Source organism: Andrographis paniculata, unplaced genomic scaffold, assembly GCF_009805555.1.
Source record: "Andrographis paniculata isolate CXL003 unplaced genomic scaffold, ASM980555v1 Contig57END, whole genome shotgun sequence".
NCBI lineage: Eukaryota > Viridiplantae > Streptophyta > Magnoliopsida > Lamiales > Acanthaceae > Andrographis > Andrographis paniculata.
This window is the reverse complement of record NW_026137592.1, coordinates 4,922,114-4,940,069: the sequence shown is the minus strand read 5'-3', so window position 1 is coordinate 4,940,069 and position 17,956 is coordinate 4,922,114. Positions and strand designations below refer to the sequence as shown.

Here is a 17,956-nt window from a genome sequence, read left to right as displayed (position 1 = left end):
TGAAGAAGATTAATCGGTGGTGTGAGTTTTAAATCTTGTCTTGTTGATGTTTTGGTAATTGTATTTTTTTTATTAACCTAAGTGTTAGAAACTATTTGGAGTATTTGGGCCGGCGGCTCTTACATGATTTGGGCCTATTATTTCCTTAGGTTTTTAATTTCTTAGTTGTATATTTAGTGTAGGGTTTGTGGTCTTTGGTTGTAATATTTTGTTATGATATATAAATTTTATTTTTTTAAAAAAAAAAATTAACTTGTCACATTAACCAAAGTGGTTGAAGGAATGTTTTAAATATGATTCAACAAGACACCATCATCGTAAAATTTCTTATCAAGATGGATAAGTTTAAAGAAATTGATTATGTCATAAAAAAGAAAAAGAAAAAAAAAACCAAAACACTATTTTAACAATTCAATAAGAGGAAAAACAATCAATATTTCGACAAAGAAAAGATAATATAATCACCTAAAAGAATATATCATGTATTTGTACATAAAATAATGACAAAATAAAAACGTTATACATATTTATGAGTTATAATATATGTATATTTTTTATTAAGTACTTGTACTATCACACAAATAATATATACTATGTACCCTATTCTATGGACCACTTTGGGAGTTTGGCACTGTTATGCCTCTGTTCCGTACGGTTTGAACGCGGAACCATGCCTACGCGATAACTTTTGTTATGACTAGGGAGTAGGTCACAATGTTTGACTTTGATCATTCTTTTTAATTTATACTCCCTCCGTCCCGGTCCAAAAGGGTCCTTTAGGATTTTGTAGTAAATTTAAAAATAATACTCCCTCTGTCATCCAATTGTGTGCTCATTTGACCGGGCACGGATTTAAAAAAAAAAGTGTAAGAATAGAATTTTTTACTTCTTTTAAAGAAAAGTGGTATTTTTTTACTAAAAAAGAAAACAGAAATAAATTTGGATGACAACTAAAAAGGAAAAGTGAGAATATATTTGAATGACGGAGGAAGTAGTATTTTATTAGTTAGTTGAGGTGTGTAAGAGGTTTTTATATTTTTGTCCTTTGACTTTATGTAAAAAGTAATTGTACGTGTAATAGTATGTTTGTAACTTAGGTAAAAATTAAAGGGTATTTTAGTATTGGAAATTTTGGTATCCTCCTGATGTTGATTAAAATTCAGGAGCATCCTGAATGTTTTTAATCTGTTGGATCAATTCTACTAGCAATCTAACGATTGAGTTTGATTGAGGGTATTTTGGTAATTCAAAAAATTAATTAAGATATCTAATTAAAAAAATCAATTAGAAAAATTATCATAACTACCTCCGATAATTTCGGGATTAAGGTTTTCTTAAACAAAACAAAAATGTTTGCAAATAATTACTTTTAAAATCGTATAAATTCAAATTATAAAGATGTATATAAGTATCACAAAATGATGTCTCTATAATACTATTATGATGTTTTCTATGAAATACTTTTCTTATGTAATTTAAGTAAACCATGTCCAAATAAATGTATTATGATACATTCTATCAACTCGCCGATTATGATATGACAATTATTTAAATAAATTAAAAATCAAATATATATATATATAAATATTAACCCTTTAACCCTTCCCACCCTATCTTATTTACCAAGCTCTAAATTTACCACGCAGTTCCTCTCCCGTCACGCCGCCTCCGTCTAAACACAATCCGCCGCCACCACCGCTGACCTCTTCAGCCATGCCCGTTGCCACCATCAATTTCTTCTCTATCTGCACATCCGTAGTTGATGAAAGTCGGCGACGACACGCAATTCCTTTTCTATTTAGAAGTTCACATTTGACGAATCTTCCAATGACGGATTCAACTAAGCGAGATCCCGAGACTTCTATTAAATCCAAAACGAAGATAACAAAGCACATTCAAGTACCATCTGTGCCAAAAAAGATAACAGATTTCAACAACGAGAAGCTCTTTTGGCCAAGCGAACAGATTTGGTGGTTGTATTTTCAATACTGCATAATATTTTTATAGTGATCATGTGTATATGTGCATTCTTGATTAGTCTCTTTTAGAAAAAAATATCAACACAATTATTCCTAAAAATCTTTTTGTTAGCCTCCGGACACGTACGATGTATATTCATGACACATATGTTGTTTAACTCATGATAGACTGATGATACTAAACCTTATTGTACACACTTTTATTTCATGTTATAGTTCATATTTATTATTTACATATTGCATAGTTATAATATATTGATCAAACTTAAATGATGGACTATATTAGGTATATTTTTCACCATTATGTTTATAAATATGATATATAACTTCAGTAAACATAATATATACATCAAATATAAATGATGTAAGTTGCATATAGAGATGTTGCACGTATAGTTATGATATATTTCATTTTATGATTTCTATTTATGATTTATACATTGCATAGTTATGATGTCTTGGTTAGGTTTAAATGATGTATTATGTTATATATATTTTTCACCATTATATTTATATGTATGACTAAGTGACAACATCCTCTGAACATGTTCGTTTATTATTGGGGTAAACTTTACTATTATTTTTGCACAATTTTTTTATTGCTGCAATTATGAATGTATTGTATATTTGATTATCACTTTTTGCCTTTTTGCCTTTGTTTTTGTGCGAAAAATCTTTGTCTATGCGCACATCTACAATATGACTTGTACGCATCATTGGAGCTTGAAAAAAATGCATTTGTCCAATAGTCGTCACCTGAAGAGTCAAATGATATATATTGTTATAAAATATGTTGTTTATTTTAATGTAATATTGTTTACGTAATTTAGTATTATGATGTCGCTTCTGCACGAATATTGAGTAACTAAATTACTTGCATTTCCTTTTTTAACGTAGTATATGATTGGATAAATATTTTATGTGTTTTAGGCATTTAAATAATGAAAAATATAATATATATGATTTAATTTGAAAACTGTTTCAAATTTATGGGCAAATTATTTTAATTCAACACTTCAAAATTTGGATAAAGTATACTTGGTTTCAAATATAATTTTATAGAGCAATCGATTAAATTATATTAGAAAATTAAAAAATTTAAGTGAGTACTTACATAAATTCTACAAAAATATAATAAAATATAATGTAAATAATATGAATATTTTTAATTTCAGGCTACATATCATTTGCACAAATATTGGATTCGACAATTATGATAAATTTAATTTATCTAATTGAACTAATGGAAGTATGCAAGTCTTCTATTGTTTTGATTAAATAATTCTTGTGTACAGCTATTGATACGTTGATTGACTAATACGACTATGATGCATATATATTTAGAATATGATGTTTAGAATATAGGTATATGATGTAATAAAAATTCTTCAATACAATACTTTCACGATCGATAAAAAAACTTACGTCATTCTGTAATTTCTAAAACGTTATCTTCGTCCATAACACACTGGAACCGACAGAAATGCACATTATTTTGCTTTATCTTATTCTACGCTCCGACTTCTTCACAATTTATTTTCTTGGATGGATGTCGGTGAAAGAAGATGTAGTTATTTTTTTTATTTTTTTTTGGATGTGAACCGACTAAAATTATGAATACGACCTGCATCTATCTGTATTTATATTCCCTTAATTTATACTAAAACAAATCATTGACTTATTATTATTAAAATCAAATTACATATCTACCCCTAACTGCAATCTCATCCGTTGATTAAGATTTTGATCAGACGACTGACATTTTTTCAGGAGGTCCTGAATACAATATTCAGGACCATACTCGGATTGTAGTATTGGTGTATGATTATTTTTATTAAATAAAAAAATAAATACTTTGGAGTGGAACAAACAAAAATGGTAAGAAATATATTTTGAATTGGGACGGATGAAAATGGTAAAAAATGTACTTGGAGTTGGGACGGACAAAAATGGTAAAAAAATGTACGAGTTAGAACGGACGAAAATGGTAAAAAAATATACTTGGGACGGAAGGAAGGAAGGAGTATATTTTATCAAAAACTCACACCCGAGGTGGAGCTTTCCTTATATACGTACCTAACGTCCACAAACCTTTCATGGTGTGTGAATATTTACTTTTAATTTCTTTTTTCTTTTTTATTATTACAATATAAAATATAAATTATGTAAAATAGAACACAATTTTTTTTTATAAACATTATTTTTAATATGACACTTTTTCATCTATACAAGATTTATCTGTCAAATTTATATACCTCAAAATTCAAACCAAATTAAAAAACGTAAAGGAAAACAAAAATACAAGCGGATCTTAAAAATTAGATGGCATTCAATCTCAAACTTCTTAAAAATAAACACCCAACAATTATTTCACTTTACAACCAATTATAAGATGGTGGCATGAATATTGGAAACATACATGCATACGGACCAAAAATTGAAAATGGAATTATTGAAATCCTATAAGGGTGTGGGGTTTGGATTTTGAGTTGGGATTTAAATAGTAAAAAATTTGAATTTGAATAGTTGTATGATGTGATATAAATAGGTGTTGATACGATGTTTTGAATGTAAAATTGATTTTTAGTATAATATAAAAAATAAAAAATAAGTATTCATTTGATATTTTAGGTAAAAAAAAAAAGGAATAAATAGTTGATTGAAAATCCAATGCCCCAAACAAACACACCCTAAACTGATGGATCTATCTCTCTGACCAACTAAAATTGCAGTGTTTTTCAGTTACATATATATGTATGTATTTCAACTTAGCTTTGTAATGGCTAGCTAGCTGGGGTCAATATACTGCGGATGAATTAAGGATTTGAGATATAATTATTATCCATGGACGTTACACACGCACACACAAACTCAAAAACAAAAATAAGCCAATAAGTTAACCAACAACTGCAGATAAATTTTGTTACAAACATGACACAAAGCTATCAGAAGTTTTAGGAGACACACAGACTCAACTAACACATACATACATACATATATATATATATATATGCATATATTCTTTATTAAGCAAGACAAGACAAGACAAGAAAGACAGACAGACTAAACCCTTATGACGCACAGACGACAGACACAGAGACACAGTACTTCTGGACCAAGTTTCTATTTATTTATATTAATTTATTGAATCATCAGATCCGGTCGATCGTTCTCCTCAGGCGCCACTGGCTATTCAGCCCCATGGCTGCTGCTGGTAGCTCGCGAATGATGGAAACAGGTAGGAGGAATTAGCAGCAGTATTATTATTATTATTATTATTATTCTGCTGATTCATGAAAGCACGGTCAACTCCGATGGGGACGAACATAGGGCGCCTGCAGTTTAGGTCATGGAATCTGCAGGTAGGGTTGAGCAGTCCATGGAAATTAGGGTTTGAGATTGGGATTGGGATTGCAGGGGGGACGTCCACAACCTGCAGATTGTTGCCGGCCAGCAGAGCTTCGGGAGACCTCATCATGTTCATCCTTTGATTAATACTAATATTATTGTCCGGCATCGGGATCGGCATCGGCTTCGGAATAGGGTTGACAGTATTGATGTCGTGAATGCTGGGGCGGCGGCGCTCCACCGGAGTGGTGCAGCAGGTCTGGCGGCGGAAGTACTTCTGGGCATGGCTGGCCACCTGCGTCGGGGTCTTGGAGATGACGTAGAACCTCGAGATGCTCCGCCAGTCGCCCTTCCCGTACTTGTTCAGCCCCATCAGAAACAGCCTATCAGTTCAATTCAAAAATCAATCAATCAATTTAATTCAAAATAAATAAATTAATTAATCAATATATATATATATATACATACTGATGCTCCTCTTCAGTCCAGGGAACTGCCCTCCGCCTCTGCTGCAGCTGCGGCTGTCCATTATTTGTCTGTTCAGCGGCGGCGGCGGCGGCGGCGGCGGTGGCAACTGCAACAGAATCACATCCTGCCTGGGGAAGATGATCAATCTGTTCATTATTGGCTACCTGATTAATGTCCTCTTTAGCACCACCATTATCAGCATCTGCATCTTTCTCCTCCTCCTCCTCCTCGCCGCTAACAACGTCGTCCTTGTACCGCGGCAGCGGAATCCGGCCGGAATTGATGAGCTCCAAGTCATAGACAAGAGCCTGGAAATGCTCCTTCACATCCTCCAAAGTCCTCCATGGAACCCTAGCTGCAACATTCTCAATAAAATTAGGGTTAGAGATTTCAAATTCCCCCATAGCTTCCTCGAAGATTTTGTTCTCCTCCAAGCTCCATTCAATGGTTTGATCATATCGGGGAGGAGACAGGAACCCGTAGAGAGCCTCCTCCAGACCTACCCCATTATCGTTACCCTGCAAGTTTTGCCACTCCATTAGAATTATATATGAATTATTGCTTTCTCTGTAAATTGGTGTGATATTTCAGGACAACAGTCTGAGGGTATTTATAGGGTTAGGAGCAGCCATGAAAGCCTGATTCGAAAACCACCATTACCACTGTGAAGGCGGTTTCTGTTTTCCCTTAAAAAAAAGTTGGGCAGAAATCGATGGGCTACTCTCTCACGTTATTTATTACAGAAAATCTACGATGATATCCCTAAACATAAATGTATTTTGATTTTATTCTTCAATATCTTTTCTAACTCAATCCAATAATAAATTTTTACTGCCTTTATTTTTTAGGGAAATTGAATCTATTATTTGCTTTTTAATAAATTCTATGTCAAAATTTTGGTTCCATTGCAAATCACCCCAATTTTGTTCAAGAATTTTTTTTATTCCTATAATGCCCAAAAGCTATAACATCAAATAATAATAATGATAATAGTAATTCACTATATTTTGTAAAAACTCATTAAAAAATTATGTACATTGTTTCGGGGCGGATAATTCGATGAGCTTTATTGTTACATTCCTGTTTAATTTCTTTGATTCGTAATCCTAAAAACAGAATGTTTGCAATAATTCTAGTGTTCGATAAATTTTAATTCAATAAAAAAAGTTTACTATTTAAAAAGATGGAATAATTTGCTTGTATATTGTAGACGAGTAATGAAAAGAAATTTGTTTTGTGATTATCCGATAAAAATGTTAAGTATACGACAAAAAAATAAAAAAAATGAAAGGGTGTGGACAAATTTGTAATTTACTAATATTCAAAATAGATATAGGATATTGATTTAAATTCGTTTATCAAAGTTATACATGAATCAATCGGTACGGAACTACGATAGAAACTATTAATCAGTGCGCACGTGTGCATACATCATAATAATATGTATGCGACAAGGCCGTAATTTTTTATTTTAATGTGATCGTGTTAACTATTTTGTCGCATTATATGTAAACATAATATTCAAGGTTTTTGTAATAGAACATTTTTAAATTTACTATATATCCAAATAAAATTTTGAAAAGAAACAAAATACATATATATGTGTAAAGAAGGGAGAATCTACACCATTCACATTTTATTATAGGAATTTGACTAACTTTGTACAAAATGGTAAATTCTTACATTTCAAATTTTGAAATGGAAAATTAGTTGTCTGTATTTGCAATAGGCAAAAAACTGTTGATACCATTGGCACGTCTTATGCAAAATATTCTATTATTACCTCTAAGCAATAAATTGAAGGATTTTGTAAATATTATTGGTAGCATGTGTGTTCAAGCAAATATATAACATATATATCAAGATTGAATGTTGAATTCAAATTGAATATGAAAATGTATATCTGGTTATTCAGAAAAGTATTTTTGTGCTTAATATGTTTTGTAAGTATTTTGAATATTGAATTTTAATTGAGTAGTAAAAAATGCATACTTGATTATTTGGATTTTGTTTTTTGGATTTTTTTTATTATTTAATGTGATTGTAAATAATAATAATAATAATAATAATAATAATAATAATAATAATAATAATAATTTTATTAAAATTTATAGATTGAATAGTAAAAAAAAAAAAAAAAAGCGATTTAGAATTAAAAGCAAACAAATCAAATATATAAGCAGTTCACAATATTATTTTGTGTTTTAAAAATTTTTTTAATTTATTTGTTCTCTAGAATATATAATCAAATATTTATTTTTTTATTTAAAATACTAATAGTTCAAAATATTGAAATACAACAATGAAGAAACATCACAAAAAATTTGGAGTTTTGGAGTGTATGTATTTATCGAGAAACATAAATTATGATTTAAAGAAAAAATAAAAATAAAATCTACCAAGTTATTATTAGAAAGAAATATTACTTTATTTCATTTTAAAAGTTTACAATCTTTTTATTTTTAAATATTAATCAGTATTTCAAAACATAGTACAATGTAAGAAAAAAAAAAAGACAAATATTTTTTTTAGTGTTTTATAATACAAATATAATAACATTTGTATAAAAAATTATATAAATATAATAATATTTTTAATGTTAACTACAATGAATGTAAACTTCTTAAGTAGACAGAAGTAATATTTTTTTGTCCGCTATAATTATATCAGATTTATTTTTTAATTGTTAGTCAAACTTATATATAATATATTTATAATAAACAATTTTACTCACCCTTCACTACAATAAAATAGCATTTTTGTAACAAAAAATTTTCATCTATAAATTTACTTTTTCTGTTAGTAACGAAGAAACATCACAAAATTTGGATTGTATGCATTTATCGATAAACATAAATTGTGATGAAAAAAAAACAAATAAAATCTACAAAGTTATGATTAGAAAGAAATATTACTTCAGTTTATTTTAAAAGTTTACAATTTTTTTATTTTTAAATATTAATCAGTATTTACGTAAAAAAAAATGAAAAAAAAAATACTTCTATCAGATTTTTATTATATAAATATAATAATATTTATAAATTTAGTTAGTGGTCTGGCCTGGCCAGTCCGCAGGGGAAAGGATGTTAGATTATTAAAATTAAGGCGTTAATATATAACCATTATAGTCTTGAATCAATGTTTTTTGTGGAGAACATTACGGTCTTGACTTAAGTTTTTCAGTCGTATTTTTAATAGAATCGGGTTGGTATCTTTTGAATAAACTGATGATTTATTATAATGACATTCTTAAATGAACAAACTTAAACTTGACACAACTTGGACAAACTTATGGTTTACACATAGACTAAATTGATTAAGACATATAGACTCACAAAGATTAAGAAGTAAGAACTTTGGAACACTCAAAAAAATTACTTGCCAACTCGTACCTAGTTACTCAGACTTCACTAGAACGTTTTTTAATCTAGTTACTCAGACTTCACTAGCATGTAGAACACTCTTAGACCTTCAATACTTTTGGAATTCATAAAGGAAATAAGGACTCTCTTGTTCGCAATCCTTTTTCTTGATGAAATGAAACCTTTATATAGGAGGAGGCAGGGGTCTTTCAGCAAATAAGAAGGGACTGAAGTGCAAATTTCATGAAGTTTTTGTCCATACGCAGAAGGTGGTGGTAGTCTGGGTCGACATCATTCCTTATTTGGTAAGTTGGACCTGTGATCTTTTTCGGCCATACTTCATTTTCTGCTTGGTGGAACCTGTCGGGTATATTATATATATACGTATAATATTTGTGTAAATGGATAGTAGAGTATAGAAAGTATATATATATATATATATATAAATTATATAATATTTGTATATATAGATAGTAGAGTATTTGTACGTATATGCATTTTTAATAGTAGGGATATATATTATATAATATGTGTGTATATAGATATATATATTTTTAATAGTAGGATATATATTATATAATATGTGTGTATATAGATATATATGTATTTTTAATAGTAGGGATATATATAAATCATTCATCATTTTTTTTTTAAGTCTTTTTTTTCTGGTATGTCAAAATTTTATGACAATTGGTCTTCGGATGGTCTCTTTCATATGACGTGGAATGTCGTCAGCATCATTTTTTTTTTACATTCCACTATTACCAAACCATGTGTCGTTGGACTGGCTTGTTGAATCGTCTGAGTCTAGCTGCTCTTGTATGATTCGAATGGCTACCTCCGGTGTTTTTGCGGCTGCGATGAGAGAAGCAATATGGGACCGCTGTTCTTGGAATTTTATTTTTGGATTAGTTGGCTTTGCTGCAATCTGCTTTGCGCTTGTATCTTGGGCGATCCAATACTTGATTTGGTCTGGTTGTATGCTTTTGACAATCGAACATTTTCCCCACCATTTTATGTTAAACCTTCATCGCAGTACGTTGTGTGTATCATTATGAATCTCAAGGGTCCATGAACAAATCCAAGGGGCATAAAATTTTGTACAGAAGTTTTTTAAGGGAGTGAAATAGTTTTTTTCATGCTCGGTTGGACAGTATTTGTTGGAGAATATATCAAAAGACTATTGGATGATGGGTGGAAGAATTTCAGGGATATATCCAAAGTATTCCCACCAAGTGGACCACCAAATAGGGAAGGAATTTATGTTAACTTTTCGATCAAAGTAAATGAGCCATGTGTGGGTTTTTGATTTGTTGGTGAGCCAAAAGAAGTTAAACCAGGCTTGTTGGTATTCAAAGTAGTTGTAGTGTTTTGGCACAAAAGGTAGGTTAGAGAATATCTCTGAGAATGGAATAGGCTCAGTAAGTAGTAGACCACATCAATCAGAATGAGGGATTACTCGAAAAATTTTGCACTGGGAGTAAAGAATTTCGGAGAGGTTTGTCTTTGAAGTTTCATGTTTAATAACTACAGAGGCCGTGTCTTCGAGGATTGATTGGTAGTAGAGAATATTTTTCCCATGGTCAAAAAGTTTGTAGAAGTTATTTTCTCCAAAAGTTCTTCGGCTGTCTCAAAGGGGTCAAGGGAATCAAACTCCTTTTCGATGGTAATAATATTCTGGTAGGTGGGTTTAAGTAACCATTCAGTTCGAAGGGATTGGGTGAGCTGGATTGTGGAAGTAGATGAAGAGGATTTTGCAACAGAGGTGTTTTCTGGGGGTTTTGTTAAAGTGGCAGCAACCGTAGGTTTTCTGAGAAGAAGAGGTTTTTTCGGGTATCTGCGGGCTGAGGATTCAGGAACTTGTTGTAGAGGTTCTGGATGAGGAATTTGTTGTAAAGTTTTTGGCTCGGCTAAGAGAGGGTTTTTATCCGAGTCAGAAGTGTCATCACTGAGAGTAACAAAGTATTGAAAGTTACCGTTATAGGAATTGATTGCTCCTATTGTTGGGTCGCCATCTTCAAATCTCTGTTTTAGGGATTTTTGCGTTGATTTTACTGATGATGGCTTGGAAGTTGCTGTATCTACAAGATCGTCTTTGGGTGGTATTTGGTTATCATCGTCAGTCTTGTCGATGTGGAGCTTGACTGGTTTCGGCGGCATCTGATCTGTTCTGTAAGAATTCTCGGCTTAAGAAATCAGGGATATAATTAGTGTCACCTTTTATGTATTCAATGTCAAAGTCAAAAATTCTTAGTATTACTTGCTAGCGGGCAAAGATTTGTTTTTAGGCAAGATTTTGAACCTCTTTCTGTAGGATTTTTTTTTTGCACTTTTGCAATCCATTCGTAAGAGGAATTTTTTATTGATTAAATCACTTTGAAATTTGGATATACAAAAACAATGCTTAGGATTTCTTTTTTGATAGTAGAATAATTTTTTTTGTGTATCATTCCAATGAGCATAAGTAAATTGGATAATAACTTCCTTATTATCTTGTAGTTGTTTTATTATTCCTCTATAGCCAATATCAGACGCATCAGTCTCAACTATTTTTGGCAGGTTTAGGTAATTTAAATGGAGGCACGGTATTTCAGTAATTTTCTTTTTAATATTTTGTATTAATGTTGTATGTATATCTATCCAGGGTAGAGGATTTTTCTTTAACCTTTTGTGAAGCGGTTTGATTTTCCTATTTATGTCTGGGTAGAAATCTAAGACATAGTTTAGGCTTCCAAGAAATCTTTGTAATTGGTTTTTGTCAAGAATTTTACTAGGAAATTTATTGGCAAATTGAAAGGATCTTTTAATTGGTATAATAGTGCCTTGTGTTATATAGTGTCCTAAGAATCTTATTTTTGTTTGAAAAAGACTTATTTTAGATTCAGAAATGACTAAACCATTTTTCTTTTTTATGGATAGAAAGGTACGAAGGTGTTTAAAATGTTCTTCTATAGTTTTTGAAAAAATTAAGACATCGTCAATATAGACAATACAAAATTTATGGAAATCATTAAATATATCGTTCATAATATTTTGAAACTCGGAAGGTGCATTTTTTAATCCAAAAGCCATTACGTTCCATTCATACTGGCCGAATGGAATAGTAAATGTGGTTTTTATATCTATCTTCTGGGGAAATTTGTATTTGCCAAAAACCCGATTTCATATCAAAATTTGAGAATATATAAGCATCATATAATTTTTGTAATAAATCTCTTTTATTAGGAATAGGATATCGAATCCATTTTAAAGCTTTGTTTAATGGTGTGTAATTTATTACTAATTTTGGAGTTCCTCTTTCAATTTCAGAGACTTTGTTGACATAGAAGGCGGCACAGCTCCATGGTGATCTGGATTTTGATATTAGTTTTTTATTCTCTAAATCTTGTATTTCTTTTCTACAAAACTCTTCTAGTTCTCGGTTCATTTGGATAGGTCGAGCTTTAGTTGGAATATTATCTTCACTAAAGCTGGGTTCATAAGGAAGTGTGATAACATGTTTCTTTCGTTCCCAGAAAGCATTAGGAAGATTAGAGCATGTTTGTTATTTTATTAATTTAAGCAAATGAGAAATTCTTTATTTGGTTTCTGGATTTTGTAGTTGAGCTTCAATTCTTTTATAATGAATATCCTTTTTTAACTCGTTTAGGGTAAACATTTTTTATTGTACAATATTATGTATTGAAGTTGAATAGATTGAGCTGGCTTCTAGTAAGTTTATTTCAGTTGTTTGTGGTTTTCCTATAAAAGTAAAATATAATTTTTTATTGTTTATTGTAAATGAGATCGATTTTGGACCAACTATATAAAGTGTAATCAAATTTAAAAAAGGGGTTCCTAAGATAACCATATGATGTATATCTTTTAGTACTACAAACGAGGTTCTTAAATGAATTCCTTCATTTACTAAAAAAGCTTCGATTCGAGAGGAGACGTTTAGTATTGAATTATTTGCTACTTTTATCTTTGCATAGGTTTTTTGGAGGAATATGGTAGGGGCAAATCCATCTTTTATACAACTTAGGTCGGCTCCAGTATCAAAAAGTTCTATAGTATCTAGAAAAAATCCTTTAGAGAACTCAATCTGTATTTTTATGATATATTTTCTGGAGGTGATTTCTTTTAGAACAAAGAGAAAATATTGTGCTATGTTTTGAATAGATTGGATTTGGTCTTGTACTTTTTTCATTAGATGTTTCAGCGGAATCAGTATTGTTTATAGCTTCGATTATTTTTTGTATTGTTTGTGAGTCATAGGCTTGTTGTTCTTTTATTTTTTTGATTTCATATTTTAACTCTTTTATTTCCTTTTGAAGGGTATGGACTGTGGGATTTTTTAATATATGTTTGGTATTACCTAATATTTTGGTTAGGTCATACGTTCGCAGGTTATAGTTATGTTGGTGTGTTGTTTTTTCTAGATATTGAAGTAATTTTTTGAAACATGTCTTTTGGATATCTGGATTATCTATATGTTTAATAATATCAATAAAGTTTTGTTGTTCTTGTGTAATCGTGTTGATAGATAGATCTGTGCTAGAAGAATCTATTGAAGTTTCATCATTTTCTATGTTAAACATAATATCTATTTTATCTTCATTAGATGAGTCAGAAGATCTATTTTCCGTTTCGGATTCATCTTCTTCAGAAGATGTTAAGAAAAGATTATAACATTTATCAGTTATTTCATCTTCAAGTTGTAATTCTTGAATCTTTCTTCTAATTTTACAATATTTAGCTATATGTCATGTTTTGTTGCATCTATAGCATTTGATTTGATCCTTGTTTTTTGTTTTGTAGTTATTGTTAAGAGGTTTTTTATATTTTTTTGCATTATTGTAATAAGTAGGTGTTTTAAAGGTTTGTAATCTCGTTGTGATAATATTTTTTATGATATTTTTCTATTAGACATAGACGTTTCTTTACTGTTGCAATTTTCATTAGGGGGTTTAGGGCTACAAGCTTCAAATTTCTTACAAAATGTTCCTAATTCTGTTTTTATTTGTCTAAGTTCCTATTTTAGGTGTTTTTGTATTTTTATATCTTGACATATACGAAGTGCTTCTTCTGTTATTATACTAATTAATTGCCCATAAGTGTAATTATCATAATCTATAATTTGTGATCCTGATAAGGTTTTTATTTTATTTCGGACCTTTTCTCCTAATAATGTTGGTAATCCTGCGAGAATTTTTTTTTTCCAGAATGGTTGGTTTGAGTCATCACGAGTTAGTAAACTATCAAGAAAATCTCTTTTGTAAACAGGGAAATCGCTAAATTTTTTACATCTGAGGTTGGATAAGAGTTTAGTATTTCTATTTTTGATATGGGTGGGATCTCCTAAGAAATGTATTGATATAGTCTGGATTAAAGAGGATACGTCATCTTGTATAGTTTCACCTGATTCATTTAAGATAGGAGTTTCATATTCATCTATTTTAATAGCATCTAATATACCTTGTTGTTGATTATAAGTGAGGTATGAATCCCACTATCCTTTTAACTGGCCTAAAAATCCAGCTATTAGAACTTCAGCAATAGCCCTATCTTGTACATGCCCTTGTGTTCTATAGGCATTAGCGGCCATAGTCATTTGTTGTAACAAAAGTATGATTTGATGTTCTCCTAAACCATCAAGATTCCAATTATATAAGGAGGAAGAATTAAAACGAGTTTGAGGGACAAGGTGAAATACAGAGGTAAGAGGGAGTGGTTGTGCATCCCAATTTATCCCAGTTTGATGTGAGGAAATGACATTTAAGCGAGAAGATGATGGTGTATCAAGAGCATATTCGGCACTGGTGGTGCATATGAGTGAAAGTTGGGATTGAAGTTCTTTAATAAAATCGGATTTTCCTTGTAAAAGAGTTTGTGTACTTTCTTTGGAGATTTGGAAAGGCTTAAAGAGAGGTTTTTTGGCAGAGGAAATGTGTAGATTTGGTTTATACAGTGTTGTGAATTATGTATCTAAAATATGGGATTCAATTCTTTCCAGTTGTTTTCCGATTGTATTTAGATGAATGTTAGTGTAGTTGGTTTGATCAATTAAATTTTTAATATTAATTTTTTTATCCTCATTAACTTGCTTTAAAGGGGCAATGTTTATTTGTTGATCTTTGATAGAAAACTTAAAAGCTTGTAGAGGTGGATGATTAGTATTAAAGGTTTTTTCGCCATTAATTGTTTCCCAAGTAGGATTTCTTTGGGTAATAGGACGAAGAGTTTTTTGAACTGGATAAGTGGTTTGATAGAATTCAAACCAGGTAAAAAAGGGAATTATTTTTTTAGTTTCTGAGATAAAATTATAAAATGATGTTTGTATTTTATTTTTATCTATTGAAAATTCTTTTTCTATAGTGTTCAATTCGTTAACATTTTCACTTATGGAAGAAAATGTAGGACTAGTTGGTTCGTGTAACAGATCATTGTCTCTATGAGTGTAAATAGATTTAGGTATTGATGAAGAGAAATTTACTTCTTTTAAGGATGAAGTTGGAATATCAAAAGTGGAAAATCTGGATGGTTTAGTTGGACTATTTAGTTGGGAACTCTTCCTAAAGCAATGGTACTTGTATTAAAATATGTAGAGTTATTCTCATAATTATAGTCCGATTTTGGGTTTCTGTGAAAAGAGAGCCGAACTTCTCCACTGCTACTTTGGGATATGGTTTTAAGATGAGGGTTTGGAGTAGGAAATAATGGTTTTTCAGGTTCAACCGTGTTTTCTAAAACCCATTCATCTGGAAGAGAAACATCCTTCCACTGAATAGATTTTGAGACTATAGCGTTAGATTTGCTTAAGTCTGTTTGAAGAAGAAGTGTTTCTCCTCTTTTACTATGAAATTTAACTTTTGTAGCAAAAGCTGATAAAATGGCTTTGTAGTAAATTCTGTATACTATAGCTACAGAGATGGACCCTTCTAACATTTTATAGTTATGAGTTTTAATTTGTAGTACTAAGGATTTTAGTACATTTTTATCATGCAGAGAGATTGTCAAATTAGGATAACAATCGAAGGATATGGGTCCTGTGCATAGGCTAGATTTAACTGAACTAAGAAGAGATTCATCAAAATTAGTAAAACGAACATCTCTAATTACTGCAAGGATTGAAGCATCAACACCTTCTTTTTTCAGTGGTTTTATACCAACTTGGACTAACCCAATATGTATGTATTTATAACCCTTAGAATAGTGTTTATCTAAAGAATTTTGTGAAAGTAAGGTGATTATCTCAAAGGGTTTTGATAATTGGATATCTCTTTCTTCAGTTTTAATAGCTAAGTCAGTGGACCAAGAGAAGAATCTAGAGGTTTCATATATTTCATTTTTTGAGACCCTTGGTATGGTCCAATCATCAATAGATTTGTTAAAATTTTCAATAATAGTTTCTTCAGAACGGACTAATTTCTTAGAACTAGATAAGCTATTTGTGGACATGGTAGAGAAAGATCGTTGAAAAAAAGAATCCATAAAAGTGTAGATGTATATTTCAAGAAAAAACTTACAATCCTAAGGATGTAAAGGACATAAGGCGTACCTGGCTGTTCCGGTTACCCGTCGGCAAATATCTCGGAGTTTTCCTGAAAAACGTAAATGAACACTAATGAACACCTTTTACACCCCCTTGGCTCTGATACCAAGAGTTCACAAAATCAAAGGATGTAAAAGGATAAAAAGTACATAAGATTATATGTTTCAGCGGCATCAGTATTGTTTATAACTTCGATTGTTTTTTGTATTGTTTATGAGTCCTGGGCTTGTTGTTCTTTTATTTTTTTGAGTTCATATTTTAACTATTTTATTTCCTTTTGAAGGGTATGGATTGTGGGATTTTTTAATATATATTTGGTATTACCTAATATTTTGATTAGGTCATATGTTTGCGGGTTAGAGTTATATTAGTGTGTTGTTTTTTCTAGATGTTGAAGTAATTTTTCGAAACATGTCTTTTGGACATCTGGATTATCTATATGTTTAATAATATCAATTAAGTTTTGTTGTTCTTGTGCAATCGTGTTGATAGATAGATCTGTGTTAAAAGAATCTATTGAAGTTTCATGATCACTACAAAAAAAGTTGCAAATTACTACGGAAAAATTTCGTAACAACAGACAAAATTTTCATCACAACTTTCAATAACAACGGAATTTGTATCCAAGTGGGAGCAGTAGTAAATACTATTGTAGTAATATAATGTGACAATTAAGATTTCCGTTGTAAAAAATTGCCACATAATTAGTGATCGTTGTTTCCGTCGCAATTTTATGCATTGCAGGAGAAAAGATCTTTTGCTGATTCCGTTGCAAATTTTTTAACAAATTGAGACGGAATTAATATATTGCCTAGTCAATTTATTTATTTATTTATTTAATTTTGTCATTTTTTTCCAAAACCTATATAATAAATATTAATTCAATCATTCACAATCAACCTAATTTAATGATTCGGTTAATATCTCTCATCAAATATACAAAAACTAACTAAAATCATATAGAAATTTCAAACAAAACAGAATGTAATAGACCACGTAATAAAATATATATAATATCAATACTTCATGTAGCACATATAAGGTAAATGTATAAATCTACTTCTAGTTACCAAATATCATACAAAAATAATTAAAGTCGTAACTAAAAAAATATATAATAATAAATCATCCATCATATTCCAGCATGACAAATTGTGAAGCAAAGCTTTTTACCCGGTCCCAGAGTTCAATGATTTCTTTGTTGTTCTCAAGTCCTTTCATAAACCCTTTTGGATGTTTCTCATATTCTTTTTGGTAAAACTTGC

The 17,956-nt window shown here is 30.5% G+C and overlaps 1 protein-coding gene across 1 annotated transcript; it reads right to left on the bottom strand.

Moving 5' to 3' along the window:
* Positions 1-5,000: 5,000 nt before the first annotated feature.
* Positions 5,001-16,729, bottom strand: LOC127257390 (transcription factor SRM1-like). The gene is made up of 4 exons (XM_051283785.1): positions 16,698-16,729; positions 9,420-9,517; positions 5,796-6,313; positions 5,001-5,710 (listed from the first exon to the last, which is right to left on the bottom strand). The coding sequence occupies exons 2-4, from the start codon at positions 9,450-9,452 to the stop codon at positions 5,173-5,175; spliced, it is 1,089 nt and encodes a 362-aa protein (XP_051139742.1). The 5' UTR covers positions 9,453-9,517; positions 16,698-16,729; the 3' UTR covers positions 5,001-5,172.
* Between the last annotated feature and the right edge of the window lie 1,227 nt (positions 16,730-17,956).